At 41.2% G+C, this 14415-nt stretch overlaps 1 protein-coding gene across 19 annotated transcripts in view; it reads left to right on the top strand.

Moving 5' to 3' along the window:
• Positions 1–14415, top strand: part of LOC310889344 (alpha-protein kinase 2-like) — an 89366-nt gene that overhangs the window by 9053 nt on the left and 65898 nt on the right. For 14 of the 19 annotated variants that reach the window (XM_083816677.1, XM_083816676.1, XM_083816664.1 and 11 more), the window contains 5 exons: positions 2310–3998; positions 5771–8660; positions 11226–11373; positions 12848–12975; positions 13061–13096. In XM_083816677.1, the coding sequence (XP_083672803.1) occupies positions 2580–3998; positions 5771–8660; positions 11226–11373; positions 12848–12975; positions 13061–13096 (4621 nt within the window). In that variant the 5' untranslated portion in view covers positions 2310–2579. Of the gene's footprint in view, positions 1–2309; positions 3999–5770; positions 8661–11225; positions 11374–12847; positions 12976–13060; positions 13097–13540 lie in introns of all 19 variants that reach the window. The other 5 variants (XM_083816668.1, XM_083816673.1, XM_083816669.1 and 2 more) reach the window with 3 other exon arrangements.

Raw genomic sequence — 14415 nt, 5'->3', positions numbered from 1 at the left:
CTGACAGCTCTTTTCCCCTTGATGTCAAAATGCAGCTGAACTAAGAAAATGATAGCTGTGTACTACAACTGCTTTGGTAAAGAGTATTCATGAGTTGGTCTGCATTAAAAATTGTTGCCAAGGCTCTTTGCAGCTGGGAAAATTACCACACTTTTAAAATAACTTATACCCTCCAAAAAAGAGGACAGAGGCATCTGGTCTTCTGAAAAGAAAAGATGAAAGCAGATTTGAAAGAAAGCAACAGGGAACATTAGGCAAATGCATATTTAAGAGGTGATGCGTGAATGCTGGGGGTTAATTCCATGGCACAGTAATCAAATGGATGAGGGAAAAATTAATCTCTACTGCTCCATTTTTTCCTGTTAAATATTTATATTTCTTAGAACTGAAATGGAAAGCAAAACGTGATCATCGATCTGAAAGGCTGAAGATAATGGGATCCGATGCCTTTTTTCTCCAGGCTCTTGTTGCACACACGGTTCAGATTGATGTTCAAAGCCCTGCATTCAGCACAAGTGTAGAGTATTGGCCCAGGGCCCACTCAACAGGTGTCCACATTATTTAAAACCAGCACAATATACACGATTTGTCCTCTTCTTGTCCTCTGTGGCAGGGAAGCCCTTATTACGATGGATTTTGAACTAGACTTCTTCTCAGGCTCCGAGGTGGCAGTGTGAGGAAGCCTGCACTCCGGCTTCCTGCCGCCTTCCTCCTGCGGGGATCACCCCAGCCCGTCCACGTGGCAGCAGCGCTGTGTGCAGCAGCGCACCTTTCCCCCGCCAGCTCTCAAGCTCAGAGCATTGCGAGCCAAGGCACTGTGACCAGGCTGACCCGCACGGCTTTCAGGTGGTTTTGTCACCGTCTGTGCCTTCTGGCAACTCCCTGGCTACACCTCCGAGCTGACGATACACCTTTGTGGCACATCAGGCTTGCTCTTCAGGCCATCCTCTCCTGTTGGTCTTTGCTTCCTTGTATACTGGACCTTTGCCAGTTTATTCCAAGGCTAAATTGCCAAACATGTTTCCTTTCTGCTACCTCCTCCTGCTCCTCCTTCTCCAACCAGTATTCAGGCTGTACCAGAAGGCATGTACGCGCGTGTATATGGCACACATATATGTAGTATGCTGGCAGAGGGTGGTGCTGTTTCTCTCACCTGCCATTGTTCCTCCACACTCCTTTGTGTGTGTGGAGACAGACTGTTCATCACACAACCTAATGTTGCCCCTTCGGCTATCCCTCCCTTCAACCTTTTTCTTGTCCAGCCTTTCCCCTCCCAGGTAAGCCTGTGAAAAAGGTGTCTGTGACATGGAATGCATGAAGGAAATGAAAATATACCCAGCTGCTTTGTGCTGTTTGCATGAGAGGCAGGCAGATTCCAAGCAAGCCTTGCAAACACCTCGCTGTTTGGCCATCGAGCTCTAATCTAGCTCCCCATGTGTTTTCTTACTGACTGTGATCAGTGTCAGCAGTGAGCTGTGACACAAAGCTGGGTGCTGACAGGTCCAGTGGCTGCTCTGCTTGTGGCCCTGCAGGGAGCAGATGGCGCCTCAGAGCGCTTGAAAGGGCGTCGGGAAGGGCCACAGCCAGCGCAGGAGGTCTCACAGCCAGGACAGAGAGCTTACCAAGAAGGGACCTCATGGGAGAAGCAGGGGAGGAAAGAGAGAATGAACAGAGGTGTCTCTACATAGCGTCGTCAGATTAGCGGGCTGGCAAGAAAGGTTTTCCTGCTGTTCTTCATGTCATACCAGTTCTATGAGTTATTTTTCAGAGCATTTAGTTTGGCATCCTTTGTGAGATTGAATGCTTTTCTCTGATGAGGGAATCCCTGGACTGTGGAAAAGTTCATAGATTAGCAGGGATACTCTGTAGTGAAGAATCAGCCAGAGTGATATATATTTTTTTTATGTCCCTGCGATGCCAATGTGACTATCACAATACCTGGTAGCTGTAGGAGTCATGCACATGTGAGTATTTGCATTGGTCTGTATATTTCTGTTAGCAGTTAGAAACACATAAGTGACGTGCACTAAAGCATTTTTTGTGCTGCTGCTGGGTGTACGTGCAGGCATGCTTGGGAATTTGTCTTCCTAGCACAAATCACTTTGGACAGCTACAATATCTTTCCCGAAGTGGTTCTGCATAGATAACTGGATTATAGTTCCTGCTGTTAATGTTTGATCTTGATTTTTAGATCATTATGTTTCCTTTTTTGGAAATGCTTGAAACTGGGTGGTGGTTTACCATCTGTTAGAAAATATGTATACCCATTCTCAAAATCATGTTAAACTTCAGATTTCTTTTATTTGCAGGTGCACATAGCAAGATGCTGCACTTCATTGGACAGTATTTGGAAACTGGCAGCTAGAATGACCTGCTATTCAACCCTTGTTGAGAGGGAATCTCACACAAAAATCGGAACTTTCTCAGAATCGGTTGCTGACCTAAATGACAGTGGGAAGCTTCAGAGTAAAATCAGCAGAATGAGGAACATTTTTTACAATACTAGAGTTACTCTTAAAAGGGTGACCCCATGTTAATTTCAACAAATTTTAACTCACCAAAAGTCAGTGTTTCATTGCATGAGAAGCTCAAAAGTATCGTTCCCATGTGAGAAATCCCACAGACACTTGCCTAACATGGAAGACAACATGGATGCAAAAAATGTATTTGAAACACAGGAAAATATGTGCTGCCTTAGGGGTGTATCAGAGAATGGTGATGACCTAATTAATTTTAATAGTATGGTCTGTGTCACTGCTGGAGAAGCAGAGAAATACTGCATCAGACAGGTGCATTCCCACCCTACAGATCTAATCACTGATCGCAGAGACAATTGTTGCCCTAAAGTGGAAGATTCTGTTTCTTGTCCACCTCCAGCTGTCCAGGCACGTGAAAAGACTGGGTTCAGTAGACCTCTAACCACGAATGCCCTGTTGAGTGAGCAGGCAGATACTCCCATAGTAAATCAGAATTATTTTACAAAAGATGATTCCGAAAATTCTGGTGGCATTTTGGAGGCTTATCCAAGTGTAAGTGATGATTTTTCTGATGATGTCCTAGAGTATTTTGAATGTTCAGATGTGCTGACAGCACATGAAAATGAAATCTGGGAAAAAAAATTACAGTTTTTATTAGAAAGTGGTGATGAAGATGATTTAAAACTGAGTAAGGATTGTGATGGGTGTGCTTACTTCCTCAGTGAAATGCCGTGTCTGTTCCGAGTGTCAGATAACACTACGCCTATGGATACTACCATTGGCTTCTGTGGTCATCACTCAAAATTCAAAGGAGTAAATGTAAGGAGAGACCCCTCTACATACAGCCAGTCAACTTTGCAGACAGAGATGACTCTAACTGTTGGACAACACCGAGATAAAACTACCAGTGTGAAAGACGAAGAGAAGGGTAAAGTGCCTGTCGCATCTGCTGTCATTGAAAATGAGTGTCTCCGAACTGAAGAAGAAAATAATGGAATTGGCCAGACAGATTTCTCAACCAACAAACCTCAGAACATGGATAATGTACATGCAAAGGCGGACTCCTTTACTGGTGGCATAGGTACTGCTTTGACAAATCAGGCTTCAGAGACAATGACAGAAAACAAGGTGGACGAGAACTTGCTGGGTGAAAGCTCATTGCTGCTAGAGGAGGGGAGAAGAAATTCATCGGAGGAAAATGCAAGGCATTCTGTCTCTACCTTAACAGAAACTCTAACAAGAAACCTTTTAAAGTTGCTAAACCCTATAGAGCTCTGCAGATATGTCGGTAATATAGGGCAATCTTTTCAGGCTGCTGCGGAGGTGAGGGAATCCAGTGCTTCGTTTCCCAGTCAGGAAGGAGGCCTTTCAGCACAAATTTGTGAGGAGACAGAAAGCTTGCAAATGCAGGCTGGTTTGTGTCGTACAGAAGAGGCGGATAAAGACTGTCATTGGGAACAGAAAAAGACTTGGGGCCTGTCTGAGCAAAATCAGGTGCCAGATGACAACGTCTCACCCAGGGTAAGTAAAATGCTTATCATTTAACAGAAAGAGTGGTTTGACTGATTTTGTTCCTGTTTGTCACAAAATAATGCAAATTTAAATTACTTTGAAAGACACTATTCACGAACTTCTGAATGACAGCTACGTCTGGGAAGGAAATCTGGTTTTGAAAAAGGCCCAAATAAACCATAAGCTGTTCTAATTATAGAGTGAGACCGATAATAGTAAGAGGCACTAATGGGACTCTGGACAGCTGGATAGGGAAATCTGATATTTAGGCTATTGCACAGGTCTTATCAAAGCAATGTTTCTTTCAACTCAGAAGGATTCTCACATCCCTGTTGTGAGCAGAGAACGTTTCGATTTACTTTCTTTTCAGTTCATACTCAAAGAACAAAGTTGTGTCCAGTTATGGAGCTGGAAATTTAAAACAAATAAACAGAACTTTGCTCTGAATTCTGTCAAGGGGATAATTTTATCCAGAGAATTAATGTTACAGAAGCGTATGGACCTTTTCTTTTTAAAAGTAAAACAATGAAAGATTTAGATATTACGTGGAAATTTAAAGAGCAATTACAAATCAAAAACCCAAATTGATACTCTCCAAGTCCTTAAATATTTTATGCTGTTGGGTAGGAAATTGACCAGGGAAATCAGTACAGATGTACTGTCTGATATGATGCCCCACCAGTTTTCATAACCAGGAGAATTGGATCATACTTTTTATTTCACATAGTAAAGTCTGAAGATATATATTTATGAGTATTAAATCATGAATAATCTTATTATCACCCACTTCACTGATTTTAAAGTGCACAACCAAGTGCACAGAAAAATAGTTATGACAAATAAGCACAAGCTTTTTCCACATGCTCTACTTCATCTGTATTCTTTAAGCAAAAATCTCTCCCAGTTCTGAATCATAGATTGACTTTAATCTGACCACTGGGGTGTCTTAAGCAATGGAAAATCACTGATTTCTTCTGCTTGAAAAGCATCCATAAGTTTCTCTGTTTTTATGGTACATAAAATTCCAATCACATTTTAGCAGCACTTAATGTTCTTATGATGGAGAATAGCCCCCTATTGGAATTAACCTATTGAGATTTTCTTGACAGTGTGTGTTGCCATGGTTTGCACGAGGCATTTTTTCATTTTTTTCCACTTGCGGTACAATCATTTAAATCCCAGAACCCTACTAGCACAGAGCAGCTGTTACGTTACTGTAAGTGCTGTGGCCAGGTTTCAGATTGGCGAGTTCAGATAAGAGTTCAGATTAGACTCCTGCTACCCGCAGCCAATAGGTATTAGTTCTTTAAGCATCCATGACGAAAACTCTGTATTAGTTAAAAATTAAGTAGGAAAGAAATATCTGCATACAGAAAAAGGCTAGAGATGAGCAGAAGCCAAAACCTGTGTTTTAGACAGTCCTTGGGCACAGGATAACTCTGTCAAGTGGTTAGCATACTCTTGTTCTGAGTATTACATTCATACCATGTGCCACAGATCCAACAGGCGAGTCTGGCAGGCTAGACTTGTAATTTGTACAAGTTTAAATACAGAACTATGATTTCTTCTTTCTGTCAGGGTAGGGTGATAGCTACAAACCAGAAACCTCAGATGTTGACAAATACTTAAAAAAAAAAAAAACAACTAACCAACAACAACAAAAAAACCCGAACAACAAAAAACCCTTTCATTTCAATTTAGGACTACAGTTCAGGCCTGTGTCAAGCAGCAGTCCCATTTTTTAGTTCTATCACATTTCTCTTTTTTTCTTTTTTTTGTAGAATCAAGGTGCCAGTCTTAAAATCTCTATCCAAAATTGTGATAGAGAATGTATGGAGCCTGAAATAGCAAAGGAAGGCATCCTCATGACTTGTCAGAATGCAGGAACCATCCATTCAGCTTCAGAATGTACTGAAAAGCCATTACAAGTGAAAAATGGAAGTTTACAAACCTATTCGCAACACCGTGCTCCTTGTGATAAGAGAGAAAGTTGTCGCCAACGAGTCTTCTGGGAACAAGGGAAGGATATTAGTAGTAATGGCAACAAATCAAAGAAAGACATTTCATCTCTTCCTTTATGGGACGCGGACTCTGTTCCTGATAAACAAGAAAGTTTATGTGCTGTTCTCTCTTCTGCAAAGCTATGTGATGAGCCAAAGGAGGGAGGGCAAAGGTATGGTTTTGATTCGCATGACGGCAATGACAGAGATACTCTCTGCAGTGTATCATGTGATGAATCTCTGTTTGAAGCTAATCCCAAGTCAGTTCTGGAATCTGGAGAACCTGGGTGCAAAGGAGATGCCGATTTATCTGCAGTGCATGACAAGCTCTGGAAACTTCTTCATGAAGATGACTCAGACTATCAAATCCCATTTGAAAACTGGGGAATCACAAGTTTAGAGGTAAGGCTGACAGATACCAAAGTCACAGAACCGAACTCTGTGCAAGAGACCTGTTCTGATCATCCTTTGCCCCCAGATTTCACAGAACAGCAGGAACCTATTACACAGCCACCTATTAGACAAAGAACAGAGAAAGAAGACTGCAGTGTCTCTAATGTCCTACTGAAAACAAATGAAGCGTGTAACAGTGCATCCATAGAAAACTTTTCTCTTACACAAGTGGTAGAAGCAGATGGTTTATGTATCAGTTCTAGCACTGGGAATAAAACAGAAACGGCGTCCACTTGTATTTCAGAGAATAGTATCTTCAATACAGAGGAGTGCTTGGAGCAGAAGCCAAATCAAACATTAATTGTCAATAATGGAGCCGTTCAAACAACTGTTTCTCGGGAAGGAAAGCTTACCGTTAATAACACTTTCCAAACATGTGATACAGATTCTCAAAGATTAAAAAATGCTCAGAGTAGTAACTTAGCATGCGATAAAGAAAACCCAGCTTGCATGTCAGATAAGTCACACTGGACAACTGGACAATTACTGCATACTGAGTGGAACATATCCTTGATAAATGAGACTATGACTGAGACCACAGATGAAGATGCTGGTAAAGACTGTCATTTTAAGGACTGTTACCCAGCAAGAAAAAAACTGTCGTATTTCCCTGAGGAGAAAGTTATTTTCCCCAGTAATTCCTCTGTTGAAAATACCCATCAGTTTACACATGAAAAACACTCTTCTGTTAACATCATACATAGAAGTTATGAAGATAATTTACAAGAAAAAAGAAATCACTCCGAGTTGAATGCACAAAAAGGCACTAATTGTAGCAGTTATCATCCTTCAAAAAATTATGAGACTCAAGATTTTCAAGTTGTTTCTAATACACAGAAATACAGTTACCCAATGAAATTGCCTAATTTAATTAAGACTCCTGAAACCATAACGGGTAAGAATCTACCCCAAAATGTACACCAACTGACAGGATTAGAAAAACAAGAAGTGATATTCACTCCCTCTTCTGAGAATCCCCTTTTAACAGATTTTTTTGTAAAAGTGCCCAAATATGAACCAAGTAAACCAGGAAAAGAACAGAGAGACATTTTCATAGGTGATGAACAAAGGGTTGAAACATCCTGTGACTCTGGAGTTAGGCATGTTTCAGAGAGTCAGCCTGCAGTTTCCCCTCATAACGTGTCTGAACAACATTTATTTTTTGCTGACAACACTTTTAAGTTTGACAAAGAGTTAAAAACAGATTCTTTGAAAAGTCACACGTATGCCTCTGGGAACGTAACTTCAGTATCAGTTAGTACCCCGCTGCCTAGAAAGGTTCAGAATGAGTACTGCACAGTAGCAAAGGAAGATTGTGGAGACATCAGTAATCAGATGGGTCTCCAGCAACAGACCGTAAGAGAAACATCACCATTCATACCTGTAAGCCAGTCAGAGGGCTCTCTTAACAGTGTAGCAGCAATGGGGTGTTCTGGCACAGGAAGTAACGTACAAACAAAATGCACACAAACTGCGGTCAAAGGAGATGAAAAATTGACTAAGTTGGAAGCTTTCTGCATTGCAGTGCAGGATCAGATCCATAGGGTACCTGAAGAAAATAAGGAGGAAGCAATCTTGTGTGGAAATAAACAAAAGATTCAAAGAACTACTGAATACAACCTAGATGCTGCTAAAATGAAGTCTCCTTTGCACGCTTTAATTAGCTCCAAGGCTCAGAGGCGGATTAGGAATAGTATCACTAAGCTGTCCTCTCCTGACTTGATCACTTCCAGCAAGCCAGCTGAGGTTGATTGTTCAATTAAGTCTACTGAGCATAATAAAGAAGAAGAAGTCACGACTTCAGAGACTGCGGTAAGTGCTTTAGTTAACTTGCCAGCAGTTGATTCAGGGGACGTCTCTCTTCAAAGGCAGCCATCCTACAGCAGGACGCAGCCACACTCCTTAGCATTGACCGCATATGATCCGTTCTCAGTTAGCGTCGAAAGGCCAGAAAATCAAGAAGGGTCAAAGTCCTGCCAGACGTCACCAACTGTTGCTGAGTCTGAGCCCATCAAATGTAAACACACAGCAAAGAGTGACAATTTAGCTACTGGAGCAAAGAAGAAATTATCATCAGCAACACTGTCAAAGAAACCCCGACTGGAGGAGAGAGGAGATGTCAGCAAGGATCATAGCTGTGTTAAAAGTGAGGCAAACGTGATTCATAAAGAAAATAGAAAAGAGCAAAGGAAACTAATTTCAGAAAAGGATAGCAAAGGTAAGAGAAAACTGATTGTCATTTCTGTCCTTTCCCATCCTTCTGACTCCGGTAGGAAGTTCAAATTCGTTAAACCCACTGCAAGCCTCCCTCAGTTGAAATCTTAGCAGTCAAAAGTGTCCTGCCCTCACTGATGTTATTTACAGTTCTGTGAACTTAATAACTACCGCTATCCTCATGCCACAGAGCTGATACCTCCCTAGCATCCTTTTCCCTGCTGGCAAATATATTTATTGTTTTTTTATCCTTTTTGATAAGCCTACTTTTTATTTGTCTCTTCAAGTCAGTTTTCAGGGCGGTGTAGCAGGATAGTTGCACCTAACTGCACACAACACAGCAGCTGCAAGCCCAGTCCTAGCATGTCATTTTGTTCCTGCAGGGCGGTGTTCCCAGTAATGCTCCCACACTGCGGCTCCCAAATGCAATTACTCTCTCTTGGTTACCAAATGGTTTTATTGCTAGCAAAGTATTATTGTTACTTGTAGGGTGCCACTGATAAACATAATGTTTTGCAGTCCTGCCTGATGACTGATGGCTGGTTCTGTATGCCTTTTCACCACTATTGGTCAGAAATGACACTGATGAAATTAGCATTATTAAACTGACATAAGAAGCATATAATTCAGATGAGAATTGGGTTGCTTGTCAGAGTCTCCAGGAGATCGCTAACGGATAAAATGCAGACAGGAGTAGTAGCAGCGTAACAGCTCAACAGATGAGGTGTTTGTGGTTTCTATGGATACTTTGCAAGAGCCAAGGTCTTATGTTCGCGTTCTGACATTGTCTTTTATGTTCACATCACGAAATAATTTTAAAGATAAGAGCAAGACTGAATAGTGACTAAAGGTAGGCTAAACAGCTCTGAAGCTCTTCAGAGATTCTAATTACAGTGAAGTCTGGTCAGAGTTCAGTTTTCCAATCACATAGAAAAAAAAACAACTTTATTCAAAAATGTGTCCTTTGCAAACATGTTTGTCTACAAGAAATGACTGTGAAAGGGAATAATGGGAGACGAGCTATACTGAGCAAGAAAAAGGACCGGACACGGTGAGAATTTGCTATAGCGAGGTCTGCTATACACCTACAGGCTCACCAATGATAACTGAGAGCAGAGCTAAATCGGAAATTACCAGAGAACCAAATGTGTGGGAGAAGGAGAGACACATTCCTTCAAAGTAGAACAAGCAAACTGCAACTACCGAGAAAAGATGGACCTTTTCCATGTATCTGAGCCTAAATCTGAAAAATGTTGTCCATGTTCAGGCTGAATTTTGTTCTCCTGCCTCTACTGTGCTGCGTTCTAGACTGAAGGGAATGTATGTTTGTATTTTAGAGAGTTTGCAGGGACCTCCCCCAGCATTACGGGGAGGTTGCCGTGGTTAGTCCGGTATACACTCAGAGTGTGCTCCTGTGTATTTTTTCACCTCCAGGAGGAAGGGCTTTGTGGCTGGGGCAGGAAAACTGGAGCCTTTAGTTCTATTTCCAGTACTGTCGCATAGTCGGTGCCGTTTTAGCCCTGATTCAGCAGGATTCTTAGGCCTAAGGACTTAAGTGGCTGCAAGTCAAACATAGCAACGAATTCCAGGTGCCTGACCCTTTGGGTCGGATTTAGCATTCCTTAGGCATTAGGTGGGGAAAGTTAGACAGCTGGCATGGGACCAGGGAGGAGATGTGTCATGCCAGCTCACTCAGAAGAGACTGGAGCGAGCCAGCAAACAGCTTTAGCAGAGAGCCAGGTTATTGGGACCTTCCTGGACTGGGCAGGGTGCTCCATTTCTGGAACCTGAATAAGTCTTCGATTTTCTCTGCATAGCAGCCAGTGTTTAGTAAAAGAACCATGTCCTGGGGCTGGAAAAGTAGGGACTTGCTTTAGAAGCAGGAAATTAATTCTTTGAAGAGGGAAGTAAGGGCCACTGCCGTTGCCAAATGCCATGTCGTTGCTAGAGCAGGTATCTAACCAGAGTGTGGGTTCCTCCCTCCAGCTGTGTTTTAAAAGAAAGGAAGCCATCACTGCATCTTGCAAAACACCTGATCCTGGCAGTGTGCATTAGGTGTGCTCCAGGAACACCTCAGAGCCTGAGCATCTCCTGGGACTTGGAGTCATTTCTCTCAAAGGCTGTGATTAGCAAAAAAAAAAAATGCACCGCTTACCAGGATTCAGTTAATATGAACTCTGATCGTGTAACCATATGTTATGCAGTACCCTTTTGGTGTCTCTTTTTTAGCATCAAAGCCAGCTGATTCTTCAGTCAGAGATAATGTGGTCATAGTAAGAAATGATGTTATTCTGATGTATTTTCAGACTAGAAATTCCCTTTGGTCCTATTCTATAAATTCAGAATGTCTTTGCATTGAAAACATTTCCATTGACTGGGCGGGGCATTGAACCAGTCTTCTAAAACCTCCATATTGTAAAACCTTGCTTTCTGCATCAGAAAAAAAATGTAATTATCAGTAATGTCAGATTCATATGAACAGTATCTTCAAAATGTTCTGGGATTCCTTTAAACTGCCGAAACATTGTAATTATATTCTAATCCTAAACTGTGGCTCTTCTGTTTCAAGCTCCCAAGCTGCTGAAGAGAATCCAAGCAGAGTCATTCCCTGACTGCTCTGGAAATGTTAAGCTGTGCTGCCAGTTTGGAGACATTCATGGGGACTCCACCATTACATGGACTAAAGACTCCAAGTTACTAGCTCGACTGCAGAGAAAGTGAGTGAATGTTTCTGATGGGCTTCTAGTTTCTGAATAGCTGTTGAGAAAATACTAAATGTGCCAGTGATTCACTCTTTAATGTAACAATATTAGTATGATAGGTGCAAAAAATAAGTTAAAATAGGAGAATTAAGAACTATTTTTTCACACAGAGCATTAGTATTTGTTACAGTTTGCATTCCATCACCTGCAATTCCTCTCAGCCCATTCATAACCAGTCTCATCCAACTTTCAAGTACAGTAAAAGATCATCTGAAGTTTCAACCTCAACACCCAGGCCAAATGATATAAACACGCCTGGTTAATACGTGGCAGGCTGTCTGTCCTTGTGTGGTGGTAGTGAATTGCTGAAACAACTAACATGCAATGTAGAGCTTGGTTTGATCACTCCTTTGAACTTTATATTCTATATCAAATGGAGCTTGAAGCCAGTTGGACTAAAAGATGGAGTTGCATTTAAGGAAAAATGATCTCTTCCCTTTGCCCAGCCAGTTAACCTGACTCTGAGTGACTAGAGGCAGGGCAATGAGAAGGCTGGAAAACAAAAGCTTCCTAAGGCATTTATCAGGATTTTGTCCAGCTTCTCCTAAAACAACATTTTTATGGAACAAGTTATTTTCTTCCATTACAGTAATAACCTTCTTACAAAATAGCTCTTAACTTAATTTTTGAAGCACTATAAACAAATGTTAACATTATCCAAAACAAAGAAAAAAAGATGTTTCCGTCAGAAGGCATGATTTTGCAAAGATCAAAAATATTTATAGGAAGGCATCTGCCAAGATGCTATTTTAAGTTGAGAGGAAACATTGAATGAATTGGTTAGACTACTCATATTATTCGGATTCTTGTTTTAACTACACTGATTCTGATTATTGTATTACCATATCGGTAATGGATATTACCATATCAATTGTTTTATATAATAAAATATATTATCTGGTAAGTAATGTTGCAGTGTTTCAACAAAGAAACAGTACATTGGTAACAAATGAATTGGTTTTGTAGTGATAAGTAAAGTATGTGGTAACAAAATATTTGAATTTTCACTTCATGGGATAACATGCCGTTGCTAAGTGTTTCCAGATATACCCATGCAGAGTTTTTCCAAATATTTTAAGTATCAACAAGAAGACACCCGTTATATCTTCTTGGAGATATACCCTATCTTACCATCATACCTTATATATTTGCCATGGCATGAATGGGAATATTAGAATACCTTTTGATGTGATTCAATTCTTTTTATCTGGATTAAGTTGATGTATTTTTCTCTCAGAATATAGTAGGATCAGCTGTTGTGAAGCACTTAATAGGATGAATGGTTCTAAATGGGGTGAAATGAAGTATTTTATCTACTCGCAACATATTTGAATCAGTCTTGGCAGTGACAGGCAGAAATTCCAGGGACAGATACATGGAAATATCTTTTAGAGGTATTAATGTGGAAAATTAATGTATTCTGTTCCAGTGCCCAGGATGACTCTCCTGTCTCTTTGGCGATAGCTAAAGCCAGTAACAAAGACCAAGGAATGTATTACTGCTGCTTGAATAATATATATGGAAAGGTAACTGCGGAGTTTAATCTGACTTCTGAAGGTAAATCCTAGTTTATAATTTGCATTAATAATGACAATGGTAGTTTCCATTAATACTTTTTGAAAATCTCTTTGTTTCTTTGTAGTCTTGGAACATCTTTCAAGTTTTCAGAATTTTGAAGGTAAGTACACACGTCTGGTTAATTGTGTGCTTAAATCTTTGTTCCTTCTTATTTTCAAATAGAACAAAAGATGGAAAAATATAACCAAGATAATTAGCAGTATTTTCACCCAAGATGTGTACCTTCTGATTTGGTGGTACAAACCGTTTTCAAATCTTCTTTTTACCACCCAGTTAAACTGGGTTTACAGTTGCTTAACATTATCAGAAAGTTACTAAGAAGCTGCACTGTCTTTGCAAATTTGACCCAAGATAAGGTAGTCTGAGCTCTAAGGAGCACTTCTGAACCCTCTTAATAAGAAAATGAACAGATACACATAAACAGTTACAATGAACCGTGTTTGGTTAGCAAATGGCTAGATTGTAGTAGTGCAATCAGTTTCAGTTGAGTCACCGAACTTGTACTAAATCATAATTCTTGTTTTTATCTCTTGTCCATTTATAGGATCATAACATAATACAGGTTGGAAGGGACCCCAGGGGGTCATCTTCTGCTCAAAGCAGGGTTAACTATGGGGTGAGACCAAGTGGCTTAAGGCTTTATACAACAAGATCTTGAAAACTTCTAGGGATGGAGACTGCACGGTATCTCTGTGCCACTGCTTGACTGTTCTTGTGAAAAAGTTTCTTCTTATATCCAAACTGAACATCTCTTGTTTCAATTTACATCAGTTGTCTGTCATCCTCTCACTGTGCACCATTGTGCAGAGCTTCATGCCATCTTCTTGATAAACTTTGTAGTTTTATGCACCAGCTGCTGTTAGGTTCCCTGAAGCCTTCTCTTTTCCAGGCTGAGCAAGCCGCATTCCCTCAGACTCTCTTCACATGCCAGGTGCTCCAGGCCCCTCATCATCATGGTGGCCCACTGCTGAAAGTGGTTCAGTTGGTTGAATGTCTTTACTGTACTGGGGGCCCCAAACTAGATGCGGTATTCCAGATACGGTCTAATGAGGGCTGAGTAGAAGAGGATAATCACTTCTCTTGATCTGCTGGCTGTCTTACTGTTGACACAGCTCTGGTGCAATTGGCCTTTGCTGCCAGGGTGCGCTGGTGGCTCATGTTCATTTGTGTCCGTAAGACTCCCAGCAGTGCCCTTTCAGCAGAGCTGTTCCCCAGCCTGGCTGTGCCTTTGCGAGAGGCTTTTCCTTCCCAGGTGCAGGACTTTCCATTTGCCCTAGTGGAATTTCATGAGGTTCCTGTTGGCCCAATCCTCCAGCCTATGCAGGTTCCCCTGAGTGACAGCCCTGCACTAGAGCATGTTGTCTGTTCCCCCAGTTTGATGTCATCTGCAACTTTTATGAGCAACCACTCCATTGCTTC

The sequence above is a fragment of the Anser anser genome (genome assembly GCF_964211835.1).
Source record: "Anser anser genome assembly, chromosome: Z".
Taxonomy (NCBI): Eukaryota; Metazoa; Chordata; class Aves; order Anseriformes; family Anatidae; genus Anser; species Anser anser.
Note: the sequence above shows the minus strand (reverse complement) of the source record. Positions and strands in the feature narration are given on the sequence as shown.